Source organism: Chiloscyllium punctatum, chromosome 3, assembly GCF_047496795.1.
Source record: "Chiloscyllium punctatum isolate Juve2018m chromosome 3, sChiPun1.3, whole genome shotgun sequence".
NCBI classification, from domain to species: Eukaryota; Metazoa; Chordata; class Chondrichthyes; order Orectolobiformes; family Hemiscylliidae; genus Chiloscyllium; species Chiloscyllium punctatum.
In genome coordinates this window covers 15,752,191-15,774,617 of record NC_092741.1, presented here as the reverse complement: position 1 = coordinate 15,774,617, position 22,427 = coordinate 15,752,191, and the positions used below count along the sequence as shown (strand labels likewise).

The window sequence follows — 22,427 nt, the reverse complement described above, 5'->3', positions numbered from 1 at the left end:
TAGCAAAGATGGCGACGCGCGCGGGAGATTCAAATTGAAAATAACGGTCAGGGAACGGGACCGAGGCGCGCAAGCGCTCTGTAACTAACATGGCGGCTGCGGCTGGGCAGTTCACAATGGCGGACAAGGGGAAATCGGGATTGACGGTTGAGGAGTTCCCAGGGCTCGGACCGGTAGAGGGAAGCAGGGAAAACAGCTCAGACCGGGGAGGTGATGAGTTGCCGGTCCTATTTCCCGGACCGGTGAGTGTGGATAGCTGCTGCCGACTGGTGTGTGAGCTCCTGAAACATGTCCTGTACCAGAGGCAGCAGTTACCACTCCCTTATCAACAACTTGCTTTCTTCAGTAGGACTGACTCTGGCCTGGTGAGTAAAACCGCACCGCCGATATTACCCTAAAACAGATAGGGGTTAGGAACGACAATAGGGTTAATTAGATCATCCGCCCTGTCTCCCTCCGTCATTGTATTGAGATTTTACAGCATAGAAGGAGGCCCTTCGGTCCATTGTATACGTGTCTGTCATCAAATATCCATCTTTTCTATTTCCTTTTCCCAGCACTTAGCGTCTCAAATGTTCCTGATGGTTCCTGCCCTTTCAGGTAGTGAGTTCCAAATTCCCACTGCCCTCAGGATAAGAAAAATTACTTTCCTCAAATCTCCTCTAAACCTCCTGCTCCTTGCTTTAATGCTGTCCTCCCTCCCCAGTTATTACTCTCTCTACTAAGGGGAAATAGTTTGGACACCTCAATCAGATCTTCCCCCTCAAACTTTACTGTTCTAAGGAAGTTAAAAATCACACAACACCAGTCCAACAAGTTTATTTGGAAGTACAAGTTTTTGGAGTGCTGCTCCTTTATCAGTGGGGCAGGATCGTAGGACGCAGAATTTCTCGGAAAAGATCAAAGTGTCCTAAAACTAATGCAATATATTAAACAAACCTAGATTGCTGTTATGCCTTTAATCACTTAGACTAGGTTGCAGGTATTATTTCATTAATATGTAAATCATAGAACTTCTTTCAAGTTACATCCCCAAGATAACTTAGGGTTTTATTTTAAGAAGTGACATCCCAGCTCAGACATTTTTATGAATTCCTACTTTGGAAATAGAACCAGCTTGACTCAAGATTGGGATACAGACAGACTCTAATGCATTGTCTGAGCTGAGATGTCACGTTGTTATTTAAAACCTAAAGTTATCTCTGGAATGTGACTTAGAGTCATAGAGATGTACAGCATGGAAACAGACCCTTCGGTCCAACCCGTCCATGCCAACCAGATATCCCAACCCAATCTAGTCCAACCTGCCAGCAGCTGTCCCATGTCACTCCAAACCCTTCCTATTCATGTACCCATCCAAATGCCTTTTAAATGTTGCAATTGTATCAGCCTCCACCACTTCCTCTGGCAACTCATTCCATACACATACCACCCTCTATGTGAAAAGGTTGCCCCTTAGATCTCTTTTATATCTTTCCCCTCTCACCCTAAACCTATACCCTCTAGTTCTGGACTCCCCGACCCCAGGGAAAAGACTTTGTCTATTTATCCTATCCATGCCCCTCATGATTTTGTAAACCTCTACAAGGTCACCCCTCAGCCTCCGATGCTCCAGAGAAAACAGTCCCAGCTTGTTCAGCCTCTCCCTATAACTCATCCTCCAACCCTGGCAACATCCTTGTAAATCTTTTCTGAACCCTTTCAAGTTTCATAACAACTTTCCGATAGGAAGGAGACCAGAATTGCACGCAATATTCCAACAATGGCCTAACCAATGTCCTGTACAGCCGCAACATGACCTCCCAACTCCTGTACTCAATACTCTGACCAATAAAGGATAGAATACCAAATGCCTTCACTATCCTATCTGCCTGCGACTCCACTTTCAAGGAGCTATGAACCTGCACTCCAAGGTCGTTTTGTTCAGCAACACTTCCAAGGTCCTTATCATTAAGTGTATAAGTCCTCCTAAGGTTTCCTTTCCTAAAATGCAGCATCTTGCATTTATATGAATTAAACTCCATCTGCCACTTCTCTGCCCATTGGCCCATCTGGTCAAGATCCTGTTGTAATCTGAGGTAACCTTCTTCGCTGTCCACTACACCTCTAGTTTTGGTGTCACCTGATCAGATCCTGGGGGTTTATCCACCTTTATGCGTTTCAAGACATCCAGCACTTCCTCCTCTGCAATATGGGCATTTTACAAGGTGTCAACATCTATTTCCCTACTTTCTATATCTTCCATATCCTTTTCCACAGGAAATACTGATGCAAAATACTCATTTAGTATCTTCCCCCATTTTCTGCGGCTCCACACAAAGGCTGCCTTGCTGATCTTTGAGGGGCCCTATTCTCTCCCTAGTTATCCTTTTGTCCTTAATGTATTTGTAAAAACCCTTTGGATTCTCCTTAATTCTATTTGCCAAAGCTATCTCATGTCCCCTTTTTGTCTTCCTGATTTCCCTCTTAAGTATACTCCTACTGCCTTTTTACTCCTAAGGATTCACTCGATCTATACTGTCTATACCTTACGTATGCTTCCTTCTTTTTCTTAACCAAACAATAGACAATAGGTGCAGGAGTGGGCCATTCTGCCCTTCAATCCTGCATCACCATTCATTATGATCATGGCTGATCATCCTCAATCAGTCTCCTGTTCCAGCCTTATCTCCATAACCCTTGATTCCACTATCCTTGAGAGCTCTATCCAACTCTTTCTTAAACGCATCCAGAGACTGGGCCTCCACTGTCTTCTGGGGCAGAGCATTCCACACACCCACCACTCTCTGGGTGAAGAAGATTCTCCTCATCTCTGTCCTAAATGCCTACCCCTTATTTTTAAGCTGTGTCCTCTGGTTCGGGACTCACCCATCAGCGGAAACATGTTTCCTGCCTCCAGAGTGTCCAATCGTTTAATAATCATATCCCCTCTAAATCTTCTAAATTCAAGGTTATACAAGCCCAGTCGCTCCAATCTTTCAACATAAGATAGTCCCGCCATTCCAGGAATTGACCTCATGAACCTACGCTGCACTCCCTCAATAACCAGAATGTCTTTCCTCAACTTTGGAGACCAGAACTGCACACAATATTCCAGGTGCAATCTCACCAGGGCCCTGTATAGCTGCAGAAGAACCTCTTTGCTTCTATATTCAATCTCTCTTGCTATGAAGGCCAGCATGCTATTAGCCTTCTTCACTACCTGCTGTACCTGCATGCTTGCCTTCATTAACTGATGTACAAGAACACCCAGAACTCTTTGTACTGCCCCTTTACCTAACTTGATTCCGTTTAGGTAGTAATCTGCCTTCCTGTTCTTGCCACCAAAGTGGATAACCATACATTTATCCACATGAAACTGCATCTGCCATGCATCTGTCCACTCACCTAACCTGTCCAGGTCACCCTGTAATCTCCTAACATCCTCCTCACATTTCACCCTGCCACTCTTCTTTGTATCATCAGCAAATTTGCTCATGTTACTATTAATACCATCTTCTATATCATTAATATATATTGTAAAAAGCTGCGGTCCCAGCAGTGATCCCTGCGGTACCCCACTGGTCACCGCCTGCCATTCCGAAAGGGAGCCGTTTATCACTACGCTTTGTTTCCTATCAGCCAACCAATTTTCAATCCAAGTCAGTACTTTGCACCCAGTACCATGCACCATAATTTTGATCACTAACCTCCTATGTGGGACTTTATCAAAGGTTTTCTGAAAGTCCAGGTACACTACATCCACTGGATCTCCCTCGTCCATCTTCAGAGTTACATCCTCAAAAAATTCCAGAAGATTAGTCAAGCATGATTTCCCCTTCATTAATCCATGCTGACTCTGAGCTATCCTGTTACTGCTATCCAGATGTGTCGCAATTTCATCCTTTATAATTGACTCCAGCATCTTTCCCACCACTGAGGTCAGACTAACTGGTCTATAATTTCCTGCTTTCTCTCTCGCTCCTTTCTTAAAAAGTGGTACAAAATTAGCCACCCTCCAATCCGCAGGAATCGATCCTGAATCTATCGAACTCTGGAAAATAATCGCCAACGCATCCATGATTTCTAGAGCCACCTCCTTCAGTACCTGGGATGTAGTCCATCAGGCCCCAGGGACTTATCACCCTTCAGACCTAACAGTCTCTCCAACACCAATTCCTGGCTAATATAAATTTCCTTAAGTTCAGGTCCTTCAGCCACTGTTGCCTCTGGGAGATTGCTTGTGTCTTCCTCAGTAAACACAGGTCTGAAGTGCCAATTCAACTCCTCTGCCATTTCTTTGTTCCCCTGTTTCTGTCTTCAAGGGCCCAATTTTAGTCTTAACCATTTTTTCCCTTTCACATACCTAAAAAAGCTTTTGCTATCCTCCTTCATGTTTTTGGCCAGTTTACCTTCGTACCTCATTTTTTTCTCTGCGTATTTCCTTCTTAGTAATCCTCTGTTGTTCTTTAAAAGCTTCCCAGTCCTCCGTTTTCCCACTCATCTTTGCTATGTTATACTTTTTCTCTTTTAACTTTCTTAACTTTCCTCGTCAGCCACGGCCACCCCTGCATCCTCATAGGATCTTTCTTCCTTTTTGGAATGTGCTGATCCTGCATTATACCCAGAAATATCTGCCATTGTTCCTCCACTGTCATCCCTGCTAAGGTATTGCACCATTGAACTTTGGCCAGCTCCTCCCTCAGAGTTCCCTTTATTCAACTGAAATATTGTCACTGCCAATTGTACCCTCTCCCTTTCGGATTGCAGATTGAAACTTATTGTATTATGGTCACTACCTCCTAATGGCTCCTTCACTTCGAGGTCCCCGATCAATTCTGGTTCGTTGCACAATACCAGATCCAGAATTGCCTTCTTCCTGGAAGGCTCCAGCACCAGCTGTTCTAAGAATCCATCTCGGTGGCACTCTACAAAGTCTCTTTCTTGAGGTCCAATACCATTCTGATTCTCCCAGTCTACCTGCATGTTGAAATCCCCCGTAACAACTGCAGTAACATCTTTGCGACAAGCCAATTTCAGCTCCTTATTCAACTTCCACCCTACACCCATACTACTGTTTGGAGGCCTGTAGATAAGTCCCAAGAGGGTCTTTCTACCCTTAGAATTTCTCAGCTCTATCCATACTGACTCTACATCCCCTGATTCTAGGTCCCCCTGCGCAAGGGACTGAATATCATCCCTTACCAACAGTGCCACCCCACCCCCTCTGCCCGTCAGTCTGTCCTTACGATAGCACATGTAGCCTTGAATATTCATTTCCCAGGCCCTGTCCACTTGAAGCCATGTCTCAATTATCCCCACAATATCACAGCTGCCAATTTCCAAGCGAGCCTCAAGCTCATCCATCTTATATGAATACACGAAGTATTAGAAATATAGTATTTTTAATTTGTTACTGCCCTCACTCTTCCCATCACTCCTATTTCACTCAACCTTACAGCATGATCCCTTTTTGAGTTTTCTGCTTCATTGATATCATTGTTTTTCTTGACTTCCCTTGTTCTAACTTTCCCTTCAATTTCCTTCTTAAACTTCCAGTTTGTGCCCCCGCCCCCCCCCCCAACCCCTGCAATTTAGTTTAAACGCAGCTGTATTGCAGTAGCAAACCTGTCTGCCAGAATGCTGGTCCCCAATCTATTAAGGTGCAAACCGTCTCTTTTGTATAATTTATGCTTACCACAAAACACACCCCAGTGATCCAAGAATTTAAATCCTTGTTTCCTGCACCAGTTCCCCAGCCACACGTTCAAGTCTATTATTTCCCTGTTTCTGGCCTCTCCAGCCCGAGGATCTGGAAGCAAACTGGAGATAACCACCCTGGACGTCCTGCTTTTCAGCCTTCTTCCTAGTTCTCCGAAGTCTCGCTGTAGTACGTTCCTCCTCTTCTTCCCGACATCATTTGTGCCAACACGTACCACCACCTCTGGATCTTCACCTTCGCCCTTGAGGATTTCCTGCACTCTGTCTGCGATGTCCTTAATCCTGGCACCAGGAAGGCAACACACCATCCTTAAATCCCACCTGTTGCCACAGAAACCCCGTTCAGTTACTCTCACTATGGAGTCCCCTATCACCACAGCTCTGTGCGATTTCTGACTCCTCGGCTCTGCCCCCATGCCACCTTTTGATTGACAGACCTGACCGCCTCACAGACTAGCAGTGTCATCTGTCTCTACTATTTCCAAAAGATTCAACTTGTTCCTGATAGGTACTTCCCCCGTGGTCTCTTGCACCTGTCTCCTCTCTGCCTTCCTCATCATCTTCTCTCTTCTAGTATGGTCGGTATAATAACCTCGCTGAAGGTCCTGTCCAGAAAGATCTCGTTCTGTCGGATGAGCCTAAGGTCCTCGAGTTCTTTCTTCAGCGATATGCTCTGTCAGTAGCTGAATGTGCACACATTTTCCACAGGCATACTAGCCAGATACACTAGAGTCGTTGACCTCCCACATCATGCATGTAGCACACTGAACCAGCTGGGCAGTCATGTCTTCACCTTCTTCAACTGTGGCGTAATCACTTCACTCAACCTCCTTGTCGAAGACTCCTAAGCTAAAGACTCTCTCTTCTCTCAACAGGAACTTCCCTGGACTCTCTTTTTGGGGCAAGTCTGTGGACTTTAACGTTACGTTAGAGGAGGAGGATGGGAGGGAAGCCCTACTTTGTAGGACCTGGGGTCTAGAACACACCCACTCAAGTAACAATCATTTTCCTTCCCAACCGGCTCTACGCTCTGACTTCACTTCCGCCCAGCTCCCGCCGCTCTTTGCTGCAAAAACACTCCATTTCTTTAGTCATCCAGCATTCCCTATACCTACCAGGCTTTCCTTTCACCCTGGAAGAGAAAGTGAGGACTGCAGATGCTGGAGATCAGAGCTGAAAATGTATTGCTGAAAAAGCACAGCAGGTCAAGCAGCACCCAAGGAGCAGGAGAATCGACGTTTCGGGCATCAGCTTGATTCCTGAAAAAGGGCTGATGCCCGAAACGTCGATTCTCTTGCTCCTTGGATGTTTCCTTTCACCCTAACAGGAATATACTTTCTCTGGATTCTCGTTATCTCATTTCTGAAGGCTTCCCATTTTCCAGCCATAAGTTTGTCTGCGAACATCTGCCCCCAATCACCTTTTGAAAGTTCTTGCCTAATACTGCCAAAATTGGCCTTTCTCCAATTTAGAACTTCAACTTTTAGATCTGGTCTATCCTTTTCCATCACTATTTTAAAACTAATAGAATTATGGTCGCTGGCCCCAAAGTGCTCCCTCACTGACACCTCAGTCACCTGTCCTGCCGTATTTTCCAAGAGTAGGTCAAGTTTTGCACCTTCTGTAGTAGGTACATCCACATACTGAATCAGACAATTGTCTTGTACACATTTAACAAATTCCTCTCCATCTAAACCCTTAACACTATGGCAGTCCCAGTCGATGTTTGGAAAGTTAAAATCACCAACCATAACCTCCGTATTATTCTTACAGATAACTGAGATCTCCTTACATGTTTGTTTCTCAATTTCCCTCTGACTATTAGGGATCTATAATATAATTGCAATTATAATATATATAATCCCTTTCTTATTTCTCAGTTCCACCAAATAACTTCCCTGGATGTATTTCTGGGAATACCCTCCCTCAGCAAGCTGCAATGCTATCCCTTCTCAAAAACGCCACTCCCCCTCCTCTCTTGCCTCCCTTTCTACCTTTCCTGTAGCATTTGTAATCTGGAACTTTAAGCTGCTAGTCCTGCCCATCCCTGAGTCATGTTTCTGTAATTGCTATGATATCCCAGTCCCATGTTCCTAACCATGCCCTGAGTTCATCTGCCTTCCCTGTTAGGCCCCTTGCATTGAAATAAATGCAGTCTAATTTATTAGTCCTAACTTGTTCCTGCCTGCCCTGACTGTTTGACTCTTTTGTTCTCAACTGTACCAGCCTCCAATTGATCTCTTTCCTCACTATCTCCCTGGGTCCCACCTCCCCACCTTACTAGTTTAAATCCTCTCGAGCAGTTCTAGCAAATTTCCCTGCCCGTATATTTGTCCCCTTCCAATTTAGGTGCAATCCGTCCTTCTTGTACAGGTCACTTCTACCCCAAAGAGACTCCAATGATCCACAAATGTGAATCCTTCTCCTATACACCAGCTCCTCAGCAATGCATTCATCTGCTCTATCCTTCTATTCCTGCCCTCACTAGCTCGTAGCACTGAGAGTAATCCAGATATTACTGTCCAGGACCTCCCTTTTAAATTCCTGCCTACTCTGTGTAATCAAGCCTTCAGAATCTCAACCTTTTCCCTTCCTATGTGTTGGTTCCAATGCGGACAATGACCTCTTGCTGGCCCCTCTCCCCCATGAGAACATTCTGCACCCTCTCTGAGACATCCTTGATCCTGGCACCAGGGAAGCAACACCCCATTCTGCTTTTTCACTGCTGGCCACAGAAACATCTGTCTGTACCTCGGACTAGAGAATCCCTTAACACAATTGATCTCATGGAACCCGACGTAGGCCTCCTCGTATTAGAGCCAGTCCTAATAGCAGAAACTTGGCTGTTCATGCTACATTCCCCTAAGAATCCATCACCCCCTACATTTTCCAAAACAGCATACCTGTTTGAAATGGATATAGCCACAGAACATTCTTGCACGAGCTGCCTACTTCTTTTACCTTTCCTGGAGTTAACCCATCCATGTGACTGTATCTGAGACTTCTCTTTTCTCCCACCCGCACTTCCTATAACTGCCATCCATCACATACTGTTGCTGTTGCAAGTTCCTCATTGCTTCTAACTGTCTCCAACCGATCCATTCGATCTGATAAGATTCACAACCAACAGCATTTATTACAGATATAATCCGCAGTAACCCTTAAACTCTCTTTAAACTCCCACATTTGACAAGAAGCACATCACTCTACTAAAGGCCATTTTTGCTCCTTCACAGTCTATAGACCCAGAAAATAATACCGTCGTATCCGTCTACAAAACACAGTCCCAGGTTAGATTAATAGTTATGGCTTATGTTTTAAGTTTAATCAAGAGACATATCTCAAAAAAGAAAGAACCCACTCTATGCACTACTGCAGACGTTCTGTAGGCCACTTAAAACAATTAACTTATCTGATTCTGTGCTGTGAACTTCGCCCAAACAGTTTCTCCAAGATCAATTGTGAATTTCACTGTTTGTTAATTTTCCCAGACTTACTCCGTTGTCCAGCGATACACGAATTCAAACAGCAAAGACAGTACTGTGCAGGTTCACTCTGGTGTCAGTTTCTCTCTCTCTCTCTCTCTCTTTCTCTCTCTCCTGCACTGACCTCTCCGTGTGCTTCTTTTGTTTGTTCTTCTCCCTTTTAAAACTGCTGTTGTTTTGACTTTTTTTTTCGAAAGTTCTAAAACAATGCAACAGCATATAAAACAGTAATTGCTGCTCCTGGAATTCGAGGAAATCACCTCCAACACCGAAAATACCTCAAAAAAGGAGCAGCTGTTACAGCCAGAAATTTTTCCCGTCACTTGAAAGAAGTTCTGGGATTTACATATTAATGAATCGAAACCTGCAACTCATTGTAAGTGATTAAAGACTGAACACCAATCTAGGTCTGTTCAATACATTACATCAGTTGTATGGCACTTTGATCTTTTACTATAAATTCTGCATCCTATGATCCTGTCCCACTAGCTACCTGACAAAGGAGCAATGATTTGAAAGCTTGTACTTCCAAATAACCCTGTTGGACTATAACCTGGTGTTGTGATTTTTAACTTTGTCCACCTCAGTCCAACACCGGCACCTCCACACCACGTTCTAAGGAAAACAACTGCAGACTCTAAATTCGCAGTATATTCTTCTGCAATCTCCCTGGTGTATTCACTTGCTTCCTTTACTGTGACCAGAACTGCATACATACTCCTACAGCTATGTCCTTACTCATAGAATCCCTACAGGGTGGAAGCAGCTCTTTAGCCCAACAAGCCCATACTGACCCTCTGAAGAGTATCACACCAAACCCATTCCCCTACCCTGTTACTCTGTTTCTACCCCTGACTAATGTCTAACCTATGCATCCCTGAACACTATAGACAATTTAGCATGGCCAGTTCACCCAACCTGCACATTGTTGGATTGTGGGAGGAAACAGGAGCACCTAAGAAAACCCAAGCAGACATGGGGAAAATGTGCAAGCTCCACACACAGTTTCCCCGTGCTGGGATCCAAACTGGGTCCTTGGCATTGTGAGGCAGCAGTGCTAACCACTGAGCCACCATCCCGCCTCTTGTTGAGATAATTGTGTCATTGATAGCCATGGATGTCGTGCAGGAAGACGGGAGGATAGCTAATATTTGCCATTATTTAAGAAAGGATGCAAAAAAAAACAGAACTACAGATTCGTGAACAGTACGTCAGTTGAAGGGGCTGTGGTGGCCAGGTCATTGAGTGAATTTAAGACTGATCAGGAATGTGGATGCTGCCTGAACTGCTGTGCTCTTCCAGCACCACTAATCCAGAATCTGGTTTTCAGCATCTGCAGTCATTGTTTTTACCTCGTTGAATTTAAGTCTGAGATTGGCTCTTGAGTATCAAGGGTTATGGGGAGAATGGGGTTAAGAAACTTAACAGCCATGAACAAATGGTGGAGCAGACTGTATGGGCTGAATGGTCTAATTTCTGCTCCTACGTTTTATGGGATCCTGAAAGACAGGGTTTACATGCATTTGGAAAGGTAAGGACTGATTAGAGATAGTCAATATGCCTTTATGTGTGGGAAATTATGTCTCTCAAATTTGATTGAGTTCTTTGACGAGGTGACCAAGAAAGTTGATGAAGGCAGAGCAGTGGGTGGTGTCTATGTGGACTTTAACAAGGCCTGCAACAAGGTTCTGCACGGTTGACTGGTTAGTAAGGCTAGATCACATGGGATCCAGTGAGGGCTAACCAATTGGATGCAAAATTGGTTTGATGCTAGGTGGCAGAGCATGGTGATAGAGGATTGATGTTCAGACTGGAGGCCTGTGACCATTGGTGTGCAGTAAGGATCAGTGCTGGGTCCAGTGTTTGTCATTTGAAATAAATGATTTTTGGTGAGAATATAAGAGGCATGGTTAGTAAGTTTGTGATGACACCAAAATTAGTGGCATAGTGGGCAGTGAAAGTGGTTATGAGTACAATGGGACAGTGTTTCGAGGAGTGGCAGATGGTTTAGATAAATGCTTGATATTGCATTTTGTTAAGACAAACCAGGGCAGGGCATATACCACTCATGTTAGGACCTGGAGGAGTGTTGTCAAATAGATCTAGGATGCAGAAAAGACTTACAAGAAAGTTATTGAGACTGGGGGGTTTGAGTTGTAAGGAGAGGCTGGGACTCCAGCAGAGGAGGCTGAACGGTGTCCTTCTAGAGGTTTATAAAATCATGAGGGTCATAGATTAGGTGAATAAGCAAGGTCTTTTCCCCAGGGTTGGAGAGTCCAACACTAAAGGTGTGTAAGGTAAGAGGGGAAAGATTCAAAGGGGACCTGAGGAGCACCTTTTTCACACAGTGGGTGGTGTGCATATGGAATGAGCTGCTTGAAGAAGTAGTAGAGGTGGATACAGTTACAACATTTAAAAGATATTTGGACAGGTATATGGATAAAAAAGGTATACAGAGATATGGGTCAAATGCAGCCAAATAGGATTAGTTCAATCTAGGAAACCTGGTCAGCATTGAAAAGTTTGGCCGAAGGATCTGTTTTCGTGCTGCATGAGTCTCTAACGAATGTTCTATAGAGCTCCATTATAACCACTAAAATAAAATGAAAAAAAATGCCAGAAGTCTAAAGCAAACAAAAATAGAAACCTTTTAAGGATCTAAACTCTTTTCTCTCCACCAATGCTGCCAAACCTGCTGAGTTTCTCCAGCAATTTCTATTTCCATCATTACCTTACTGTTATACAATGCCTTGGCTAATAGAGGCAAGTTTCCCATATGCCTATTTAATCACCTCACCTGCTGCCATCAAGATCCCTGTGTTCATCTCTTTGTATGTCCTGCATTCTGCTACTCAATGTAAAAACGTGGCATCTCTAACTTTTCAGGATTAAATTCCATTTGCCACTGTTCAGTTTGTGTCCTCCTGTAGTCTATTTACCATGCCACCAATTTTTGTGCTATCTGTAAACTTACTGTACTCTCACATGAATGTACACTGCAGACAATGAGGTACCCAGCACCAAACCCTGTGGTATGGCTTCCAGTCAAATAAAATGCTCTTTGATCATCACCCTCTGCTTTCTTCCACTAAGCAAATTCTGCCAAATTTACCAGGAATTTGTGGCAAATTCAGCTGGCAACTCTAATAAAACAGAAGCTCTGGTCAGGTAGCATCTATGGAGAGAGAAACAGTTAACAATGAAGTCCCATATGACTCTTCAGAATTGCAGTAGTCTGTATTCAATTACTCTGTTTTCAATACTAGCTGAAAGAAGAGGGTGGTGGTTGATGGGAAATGTTCATCCTGGAGTTCAGTTACCAGTAGTTTACCACAGGATCTGTTTTGGGTCCACTGCTGTTTGTCATTTTTCTAAATGACCTGGATGAGGGTGTAGAAGGATGGGTGAGTAAATTTGAGGATGATACTAAGGTTAATGGAGTTGTGGATAGTGCTGAACGATGTTGCAGTTACAGAGGGACATAGATCATCTGCAAACTGGGCTGAGAGATGGCAAATGGAGTTTAATGTGGAAAAGTATGAGGTGATTCACTTTGGAAGGAGTAACAGGAATACAAAGTACTGGGCTAATGTTAAGATTCTTGGCTGTGTGGCTGAGCAGAGAGATCTGTATCCATGAACACGTGTACATAGCTTCCTGAAAGTAGACACCCAAGTTGATAGGGTTGTTAAGAAAGCATACAGTGTGTTAGCTTTTATTGGTAGAGGCATTGAGTTTCGGAGCCATGAGATCATGCTGCAACTGTACAACACTCTGGTGCAGCTGCAAGTAGAGTATTTAGATTACTTTCAGTGTGGAAACAGGCCCTTCAGCTCAACAAGTCCACACCAACCCTCCGAAGAGCAACCCACCCAGACCCGTTCCCCTACATTTACCCCTTCACCTAACGCTATGGGCAATTTAGCCTGGCCGATTCACCTAACCCGCACATTTTTGGACTGTGGGAGGAAACTGGAGCACCTGAAGGAAACCCACACAGACACGGGAAGAATGTGCAAATCCACACACAGTTGTCTGAGGTGGGGATTGAACCCGGGTCTCTGCCGCTGTGAGGCAGCAGTGCTAACCACTGTGCCACTGTGTCCAGTTCTGGTGGCCACTTTTTAGGATGGATGAGGAAACATTGGAGAGGATGCAGAGGAGATTTACCAGGATATTGTCTGGTATGGAGGGAAGGTCTTATGAGGAAAGTCTGAGGGATGTGAGGCTATTTTCGTTAGATGGTTGAGAGGTGTCTTAATAGAGACAGAAGATTGTCAGAGGATTAGATAGGGTGCACAGTGAGAGGCTTTTTCCTCAGATGGTGGTGGCTAGCATGAGGGACATAACTTTTAAATTGAGGAGTGACAGATCCAGGACAGAGGTCAGAGGTCGTTCCTTTACTCCGTAGTAGGGGGCATGGAATGCCCTGCCTACAACAGTGATAGACCTGCCAACTTTAACGCATTTAAATAGTCATTGGATAAACATGATTGATACTGGAGTAGTGCAGGTTAGCTGGGGTTCAGATTGGTTTCACAGGCTGGTGCAACATCAAGGGCCGAAGGGCCTGTATTGCGCTGTAATATTCGATGTTCTGCAGCTGAGTTTTTTTCATACCACGTTTTGCGTGGTAATTTTTTTCACCTATTAACCCCCCTCATCTTTAGTTTTTTTTTGTATTCAGAAGTTCTTTTGCATGTAACTGAATATTTTTATCCCCGTCACCAAATGAACCGTAGTTTTTCTTTTTTTATTCAGCCCCTATAAGTACCCCTCAATCTTTATTTGTTTTAATATTCAAAAACCACTAATCTTTTTCTTTTTGTGCTTTTTTGATTTTACTCAATGGGATTGATATTATTCATTAACACTGTGCCCTAGTCTTGCCTGATGGAAATATTTTGATCAGATCTAGATATTTTTATACAACCTGTTCAGAGATGTTATTACTCACATCTAGTGTAGATGGGACCTCAACCTAGGTCTCCTATCCTAGAGGTGAGGACACTACCACTGTGTCACAAGAGCCCCTCTCTCTCAAATCTATTTTCGTTCTCTATCCAGTTGTGTTCATATATGCAGCTGAATAGTTTTTTTTCAATTATCAGAAGCCTTCAGGGAAGTTAGTGTCCAGAGCAGTTCAGACTCAAACCTAGGCTTCCTGGCTTCAAGGTAAGGGCTCCATCTTTGCACCATCTCTAATTATTATAGATATTTCTAATTTGTCTGTTCAGAGATAATACATACCTCCTGAGCAGGTAGGTCATGAACTGGGAGCCGTGGATCAGAGGCAGAGCCATTGCCACCACTACAAAAGCCTACATTTAAACTTTAGATATTTTGCTAATCAACATGTTCAGAGATGCTATGACACCTCTGGAGCAGGTTAGACTTGAAATCCAGATCTCCTGGCCCAGAGATAGGGACACTACCACTGTGCCACAGGGGCCGATCTCTAATTTTCAGATATTTTCTCGTCAGCCTGCTGAGAGGTGTTATTAAAAACTTTTGGAGCAGGTGGGATTTAAATCCAGGTCTAGAGGCAAGAGCACTGCTCTCTCAAGATGAATAGAACCTTCTCACCCATTCTATCCAAGTCCCTCACAATTATATTCTTTTCAGAGCTTCCTTGGTTCCAAGAGATCGTCCCCAGCCTATCCAATTTTACCTTATCACTGCATTTTTCTAGTCCTGGTTTTGTTTGTATCTTTTGAGTACAGTTGTATTTTTTCAAAAACGGAGTTCCCCGGACCTGCAGACAAAATACAAGTTGCGACCTAACATCTTTAAAGAATTAATTCATGGAATATGGGTATCACTAGCTGGGCAAACGTCTATTGCCCATTCCTGGTTGCCCTTGAGAGTGTGGTTCTGTGTTACCTTTCTAAACCTGGGGAATTCCCAGATTTTGACCCAGTGACCCTGAAAGAATAATAGAAACCCTACAGTGTGGAAGCAGGCCATTCGGCCCATCGTGTCCACACGGCCCTGCCGAAGAACATTCCACCCAGACCTCCCCACCTCCCCCCATTAGCTTTTGCCACTGTGCCTGTCTCTCTCACGTTTCTCTTGTACTCATCCAGCTTGCTTTTTCCACTGGTTCAATGAACAAGAGGTGGCCATTCAGCCCTTCGAGTCTGCACCACAGTTTAATAAGATGTGATCTGATTTTCAGCTCAACTCTATATTCCGGCATTTCCCCAATAATCTTTCTTTCACTTTGATGATCGATGAGGATCTAGTAGTGGATGGTGTCTACACGGATTTTAATAAGGCTTTCAACAGGATCCTTGGTAGACTCATCCAGAAGATTAAGATGCATGGGATCCACTGTGACTTGGCTGTGTGGATTCACCATTGGTTTGCCCATAGAAAGCAGAGAGTAATGGTGAAAAGGTATTTTTCAGGCTGGAGATCAGTGACTAGTGATGTTCCATGAGATCCATTTTGGAACCTCTGCTGTTTGTGATATATGTTAATGACTTGGATGAAAATGTAGATGGGTGGGTCAGTAAGTTTGCAGATGATACAAAGATTGATGGAGTTTGGATAGTATAGAAGGTTGTCAAAGGGTATCGCAGTGTTAGCGCGGATGAAATAATCTCAGTCCGAGCCCAGAGTGCGGTTCGACAATCGGTAATTTTATTGAAGTGTTTAATGCCGGCGGAACCAACCGAGGTCCAAATATCACTCGCTCTCCCGTTTCCCGCGCGATGTTACAAGTTATATACTTCATGAGTCAGGATGTAGGAGATTGGGTATGAATGAGTGTGAATGGTGGTAATCATGGCTGGAGTATGTGTGAATGTCAAGCTTCCTGCCATCCTCGGAGAGTCGGCAGCATACACAAAAGGTGTGCTGTTTATCTTTATGTAAATGGGTCCGGGCGCTATCTGCTTGTCTCTCCATGAGGCTGTAGGCTAGCACCCCCCTTTTGTTACTTCCAAAGTGTCTGTTAGGTTCATCCTGTTTGTTTGGTGTTTGCCTTTTGTGTAGGACTGTTTTGCATGATCAGGTTATGGGTGTGTGTCAGTTGGACCCTTGATGAGATTATAAGGTGGGTTTTGATCTGTGAGTCATGACTAGTGTCTGGTCTGGTGTGTATTCGGATCTGTCTTTGGGCCCCCTTCTCCCGATCATGTGGTCGGGTTGGCAGCTGCTCTTTTAAAATGAATACTGTTTGCTTTAAAATGGATACTGCTGGCTCTCCCGATGTGGGCCTTGCTCCACGGTAAACATGGGGCAGTTTATCAACCCTCTTCAGCAGGATATAGATCAGTTGCAGAAATAAGCAGAGAAATGACAGATGGAGTGTAATCTTGGGGTTCAAGTCCAAAGCTCCCTTGAAAGTGGCCATGCAAGTAGATAGGGTGGTAAAGGTGGTGTATGGCATGCTTGCCTTTATTGGTTGGGGAATTGAGTACAAGAGTCAGGATGTCATGTTGCAGCATTATAAAACTTTGGTTAGACTGCATTTATTGCAATCAGTTGTGGTCACCACATTAGAGGAAGGATCTGAAGGCTTTGGAGTGAGTGCAGAAGAAGTTTAGCAGGATGTTACCTGAATGAGAGGCTATGAGCCATGCGGAGAGGCTCTTTTCAAATCTTTTTCCCAGAGTTGAAATGTCTAATAATAGGGGCATGTATTTAAAGTGAGAGGATGAAAGTTCAAAGGAGATGTGAGGTGCAAGTTTTTTTTCCCCCAGAGAGTGGTAGGAATGGGGAATGCGCTGCCAGGGGTAATGGTAGAGACAGACGCAGACAATATAGGCATGTAAGAGACTTTTAGATAAGCACATGAAATGGAGGGATATGGACGAAAGGCAAACAGAAGAGATTGGTTTAATTTGGCATCCTTTTTAGCACAACATCATAGGCTGAGGGGCCTGTTCCTGTGCTGTACTATTCTACTTACTTCTGCCTTAAACATTCTGCATCTGCTGCCTTTTTAAGAAGGGAATTCCAAAAGGTGCTCAGCCCTTTGAAATGGTTTCCTCATCTCTGTTTTAAATAGTCGACTCCTTACTTTTAAAGTATGATACTTAATTCTAGATTCTCCCACACAAGGAAACATCCTTTCTTCACCCTTGTATATTTCAATTAAGTCACCTCTGACTCTTCTAAACTCCAGAGAATATTGGCATAGCCTGGGCTCAAAGGCAATTCACTTATTCCAGGTATTAGTCTAGGAAACCTTCTCTGAACTGCTTCCACTGTGTTAGCATCCTTTCCTAAGTATCATGACCAGGCACGTACACAGTACTCCAGATGCAGTCTCACCAATACCCTGTGTAATTGAAGCATAACCTCACTACTTTTGTATTCAATTCCACTCACAATAAGTTATCACATTTTATTTGCTTTCTTGATTATTGAACTGTACCAACAAACAAACGTAACAAATAGCAGTGTCATGACATTCCCAACTAATACCATTAGAGAATATCATTCTACTGAGTATAAAATGTGAGGATAAAGACTTCCCAGGCTTGTATACTGAATTATCACGTGTTGTTTTTACTCTCCTAGGCAGACAATTCCATGTTGTCACATTCGAGGAAAAATGAGCAGAATAACTGCAAGAAGTTTCAGAAGGTACTGTCTGAGCTCGATGAGATTTTCCAGAATTTGGAGGCACTGTTCATGTTGACACTGGTTCCTTGTGTGCACATTCTGTTGGGTGGAAATATTGTTAACCCAAAGGAAATGTATGAGATTAACATGGAGCGGATTGTCTTTGGCAGCACTGAGGAGAGCTTGAAAACAGTCTCCTGCATCCGAAAACTTTTCCACACACTGTTTGTCAAGGACATCTTCAATGAATTGAAATCCATTCCTCTGATGAACACTGTGCTACTTGTCCAAGGTCACAGAGATTGTGGAGTTCAGTGGTTCCGACCCAAACTTAACTACAGAATTCCAAACCGCACCAGGAAGCTGGTTATTAACCTCACATGTGATACTGTGAACTTTACATCAACTCAGCAGACAATACGTTATAACCATGATGACTATATCTGGTTTCAAGCACCTATAACAATCAAGGGATTTCATTAATTACCATAAAAATCTTTTCAATAATAGGTGTATCTTTCTGCAACATATAGGTGATGTTTTTTAAATTATAATAGGCTTTTCGAAGTTTTGCCCTTATGTCAAGTTAGAGGAAGAATAGTACTGTAAGTTTATCTCAATTGGACCTCTCTGGGTGACCCTTCCCATTGGAAGAAGATATTAATCATGCTAAATATTAGAGGTAAGAATCTAGTAACACATCAAACTGCTAAGTTGAATCAGAAAATGAGGTAATTGGTTTTGAGTGGTAGATAATACTAACTAAGTTGTATTGTTCAATAAAGGTAAAGTCGTCCTAGTCTTATTGGACGAAAGGGCTGCTTTCTCATTACAGAGAGATGACTGATGGTGGTTTAACCTGAAGGTTACCATTGCCTCAAGCAAGGGGAGAGGTTGAGAAGGGGAGTCCTTTATGGTAACCTTTGCTGATGCAGGAATTGAGCCTATACTGTTCCCATCACTCTGCATTGTCAACCAGTCATCCAGCAAACTGAGCTAACATTGGCAATTATGGAACTGATTGATAAACAGAAGGGGTTAGAATATCTGATTTGTTTGGTTTTTGCATTGTTGAGCTAAAGTTGGGAATAAGCTTAAGTTTCTATTCTTGAAAGTGATCCAGTGAAAAGGATTAGGCTCTGCTTTGAACCATTGCATACTTGACCTGTCCAGGTTGGTGCAGCGTGAGGGCATTTGATCAAGATCCACAATGGTAACTGAGTCTCTAGAAGATAGGTGGAGTAGGCCATGTGAACTATCCAACCCCTTCCACCATTTAATAAGACCTTGACTAAACAGTTTTACAACATCCAGATTCCTTATTATCTCCAAATTTCTTGATTCAGTTATGCTGTTGAGGCCATCAGTTTTTGGTTTTTTTTCCCATATTTGGTGGAGCGGAGAGTTACAATTGAGAATTAAACTTCAGTTTGCATTGTTTTTAAAAAAGGAAAGAACAAAAGACTGTTTTCTATTAGAAATTGGCCTGGAAAAATATGCAGATTAAGTACTGCTTTAAGAACACTATAGACGAACTCGCACCAAAATATTATGCTTCGGGACCGGCAGCGAGTTGAATGTTGAATTGGTCAATCGAGGGAGAACTGGTGTTGGGCAGCTAACTACACGGGAGGTTGAAAAAGAAAGAGAAAGCAAAGAGTGAATTGACTGTGACGGCCAGGAAGGAGGCAGGTTTGCTTTAGAAGCTGCTGCACTGGTTTTGTTCTGTCTAGTCACTTTCCAGCTATCAACTGCCTGAAAGCTCTGAGAAAAGAATCCCAGTTGTAAGAAATAAGTCTCCAGTGATCTGCAGAAGCTATTTACATTAATCAGTAACTTTGGAATTCAAGCAAGGCATACAGTCAGACGTGCCTGTAATGCAACTCATCAAAGGATTTCATGAGGTCTAGTAGTCATTGTTGAACAGTTATTGAACTGGGAAATTCATATTTTTTTCTTTTTTAATTTATCCATATTCATTTGTTCTAGTAGTTACATTATTAATACATTGTTAATTTTTGTTTGTTATAAATATGTCCAAGATTTGTTATTTGTAAAGTCTGGTTGGGAACAATTGAGTAATTTTGAGAATTATTGAATCTTTTAGGATCACTGTGTTGCAAATCCAGTGATAATAATTTGGTTTGGCTTGTTATCTGTGTCATAACCGTGCTTTTTAAAAAAATTATTGGCCTTGGACTTTGATATGCTCAGCACTGCCCTCTGGGTAGAGAATTCCAAAGATTCAACTTTGATTATTCCTTCAAAAAATATTAAAAACAAAGTAATCTGTGCGTGAAAAATCAATGTAAAGAATGATCTAACGTTTTATATCAGTTTTTCCAAACATGGTGCTCACAATCAATGTATTTTGAATGAAGTTTAAAACATAGATAATAAACTTGTATACACCAAACTTCCTGTGTGACTTCATTATGTTATTGTTTGTGGCTGTTTAGTTCTTTCATGGGATGTGGTTGACAGGAACTACATTTGTTGTCCACCCCTAATTGCACATGAATTGAAGGTTTAGCATGGTCCATTAAAAGAGTCAACCACATTACTGTGGGTCTGGAATCACATGTAGACAAGACCAGATAAGGGTAGCACATTTCCTTCCCTAGAAGACACCGCTGAACAAGATGATTTTTATCACTGACCACATTGATTTCTGATATGATTTTTTAAAAATTTGAAGCCATATGAGACCTGACAAAGTAATTTAAGGAGCAACTCCAAGAGTGAGAAGCCTCTTGTGCTGGAGCAAGATTAATTGTGATGGACTGGGGTAGGTGCCAGCATATTTTTTTCCCCACAGGAGACAAGAGGAATCAAGTCTAAGTAACAGGGCATGAAAGATGAAGGCTGCTGCTGCAGCAGCAAAAGCAAAATATCTAAATTGCATAATACCTGGGTACCTGACATATTCATGACAAAATAAGTAGAATTAGTGCAGAGAGAGACCATTGAACCCATTAAGTCTGCACTGACCCACTGAAGAGCATTCCACCTAGACCCAGTGTCCCACCCTATCTCTGTTTACTGTGGCTAATCCACCAATCTTGCACATTCCTGGACACTATATTTTTCCAAGACAATTGGGATGGACAAGAAATGTTTGCTCAGCAACTGATGGAGGTTGTGAACCCCGAAAAGTAAAATGCTCTGTTTTACTGGCTTATACTAGTGCTTCGAGGCAATGGGAATTCGAGAGTTAAAAGTCCCTTATTGCAATGATATTTCTATGTATTTGACTGTATGCCTGTCTAGTGGCAGGCAGAGACCAGAGATTACAGCAGGAGTCTGGCTGCCCCTGAACAGCCACAAGCCATGTGTGTGTATTTTGTTCCCATGCCTGAGCAAAGATACACTCTTTTTGAATAGGACTGTCAGCCCTGATCAGACATCCCATTAACTACCTCCTGGTTCCATTCATATACTTCCTTGCCAGTTAACAAGAGTATGTGAAGACTAACCACACTACTGATACTAAAATCTAATATCTACCCACTTATCAATTAGCATGAGATTAAGAACAGTACAGTCACAAGTTTCTGTGAACAGTTTGATAGTATTACAGGAAGGCAGTGATCTCCAGCTATTGTGAGAGTCAAAAACACATGTTAACGAGATTTGTATTCTGCCCTGGGATGTCAGAATCTTTTGTATCAATTATACTGTAACAAGATTTAAAAATGCCATTTACTTGTAATGTTCAGAGATTTAGCTAACAAAACTGCCAGACTCCCTTGGTGGCAGTCTGGATCTCTCCCGTGGTTTCAGAAATAGTGTCTGGGATCTGAAGCTGGTGGCATCCAAAATTAACACAACAAATGCCCATATGTTATGAATTCGTCATGAGCACTGAAGTTAATATTCCACATTAATTTTCCCAATTTTTTCTCAAGCTAATTGTTTTAAGTTTTTTTTAACCCATTGATTGTCTATTATGGTGGGCGGCACGATAGCACAGTGGTTAGCACTGCTGCTTCACAGCGCCAGAGACTTCAATTCCTGCCTTAGGAATTGTGTGGAATTTGCACATTCTCCCCGTGTCTGCGTGGGTTTCCTCCGGGTGCTCCAGTTTCCTCCCACAGTCCAAAAATGTGCAGGTTAGATGAATTGGCTATGCTAAATTGCCCGTAGTGTTAGGTGAAGCAGTAGGGGAATGGGTCTGGTGGGTTGCGCTTCAGCGGGTCAGTGTGGACTTGTTGGGCCGAAGGGCCTGTTTCCATACTAAGTAATCTAATCTAATCTATACTATTCTTACCTTACAAAATACGATTTTAAAAAGTCTGCCATTTCATTGTTTCCTAGTATTAATTCACTACTGTCATCTTCTGAGAACTAATGCTTACTTAAACGGTTCTTCGTATATCTGCAGGAGCACTTGATGTCAGAGACAAAATCAGAAATTTCAAGAAAAACTCAGCTGGTCTGGCAGCATCTTTGGAGATAAAGCAGAGTTAACACCTTGAGTTCAGTGACCCTTCTTCAGAACTTGATGTCTGTTTCATATTTCTTATGAAACATATTTTTGCCCTCTTGCTCTTATTTTCACATTTTCTGATTGTCTAAAACCACTATTTACAACATTGTAAACTTTTCTTTGTTTGATGCTGCCCAAATCTTATTAGTTATTTAGCAATGAAACACCAATTTTTT

At 42.8% G+C, this 22,427-nt stretch overlaps 1 protein-coding gene across 1 annotated transcript; it reads left to right on the top strand.

The window, feature by feature from the left end:
- The first annotated feature begins 61 nt into the window (after positions 1–61).
- Positions 62–20,169, top strand: mad2l1bp (MAD2L1 binding protein). The gene is made up of 2 exons (XM_072550694.1): positions 62–365; positions 17,718–20,169. The coding sequence occupies exons 1-2, from the start codon at positions 90–92 to the stop codon at positions 18,243–18,245; spliced, it is 804 nt and encodes a 267-aa protein (XP_072406795.1). The 5' UTR covers positions 62–89; the 3' UTR covers positions 18,246–20,169.
- Positions 20,170–22,427: the final 2,258 nt, after the last annotated feature.

Coding starts and splice junctions, on each gene's coding strand:
- mad2l1bp (XM_072550694.1), top strand. CDS start 90: ATGGCGGCTGCGGCTGGGCAGTTCACAATGGCGGACAAGGGGAAATCG. Junction 366..17,717: donor GTAGGACTGACTCTGGCCTG/GTGAGTAAAACC, acceptor TTACTCTCCTAG/GCAGACAATTCCATGTTGTC.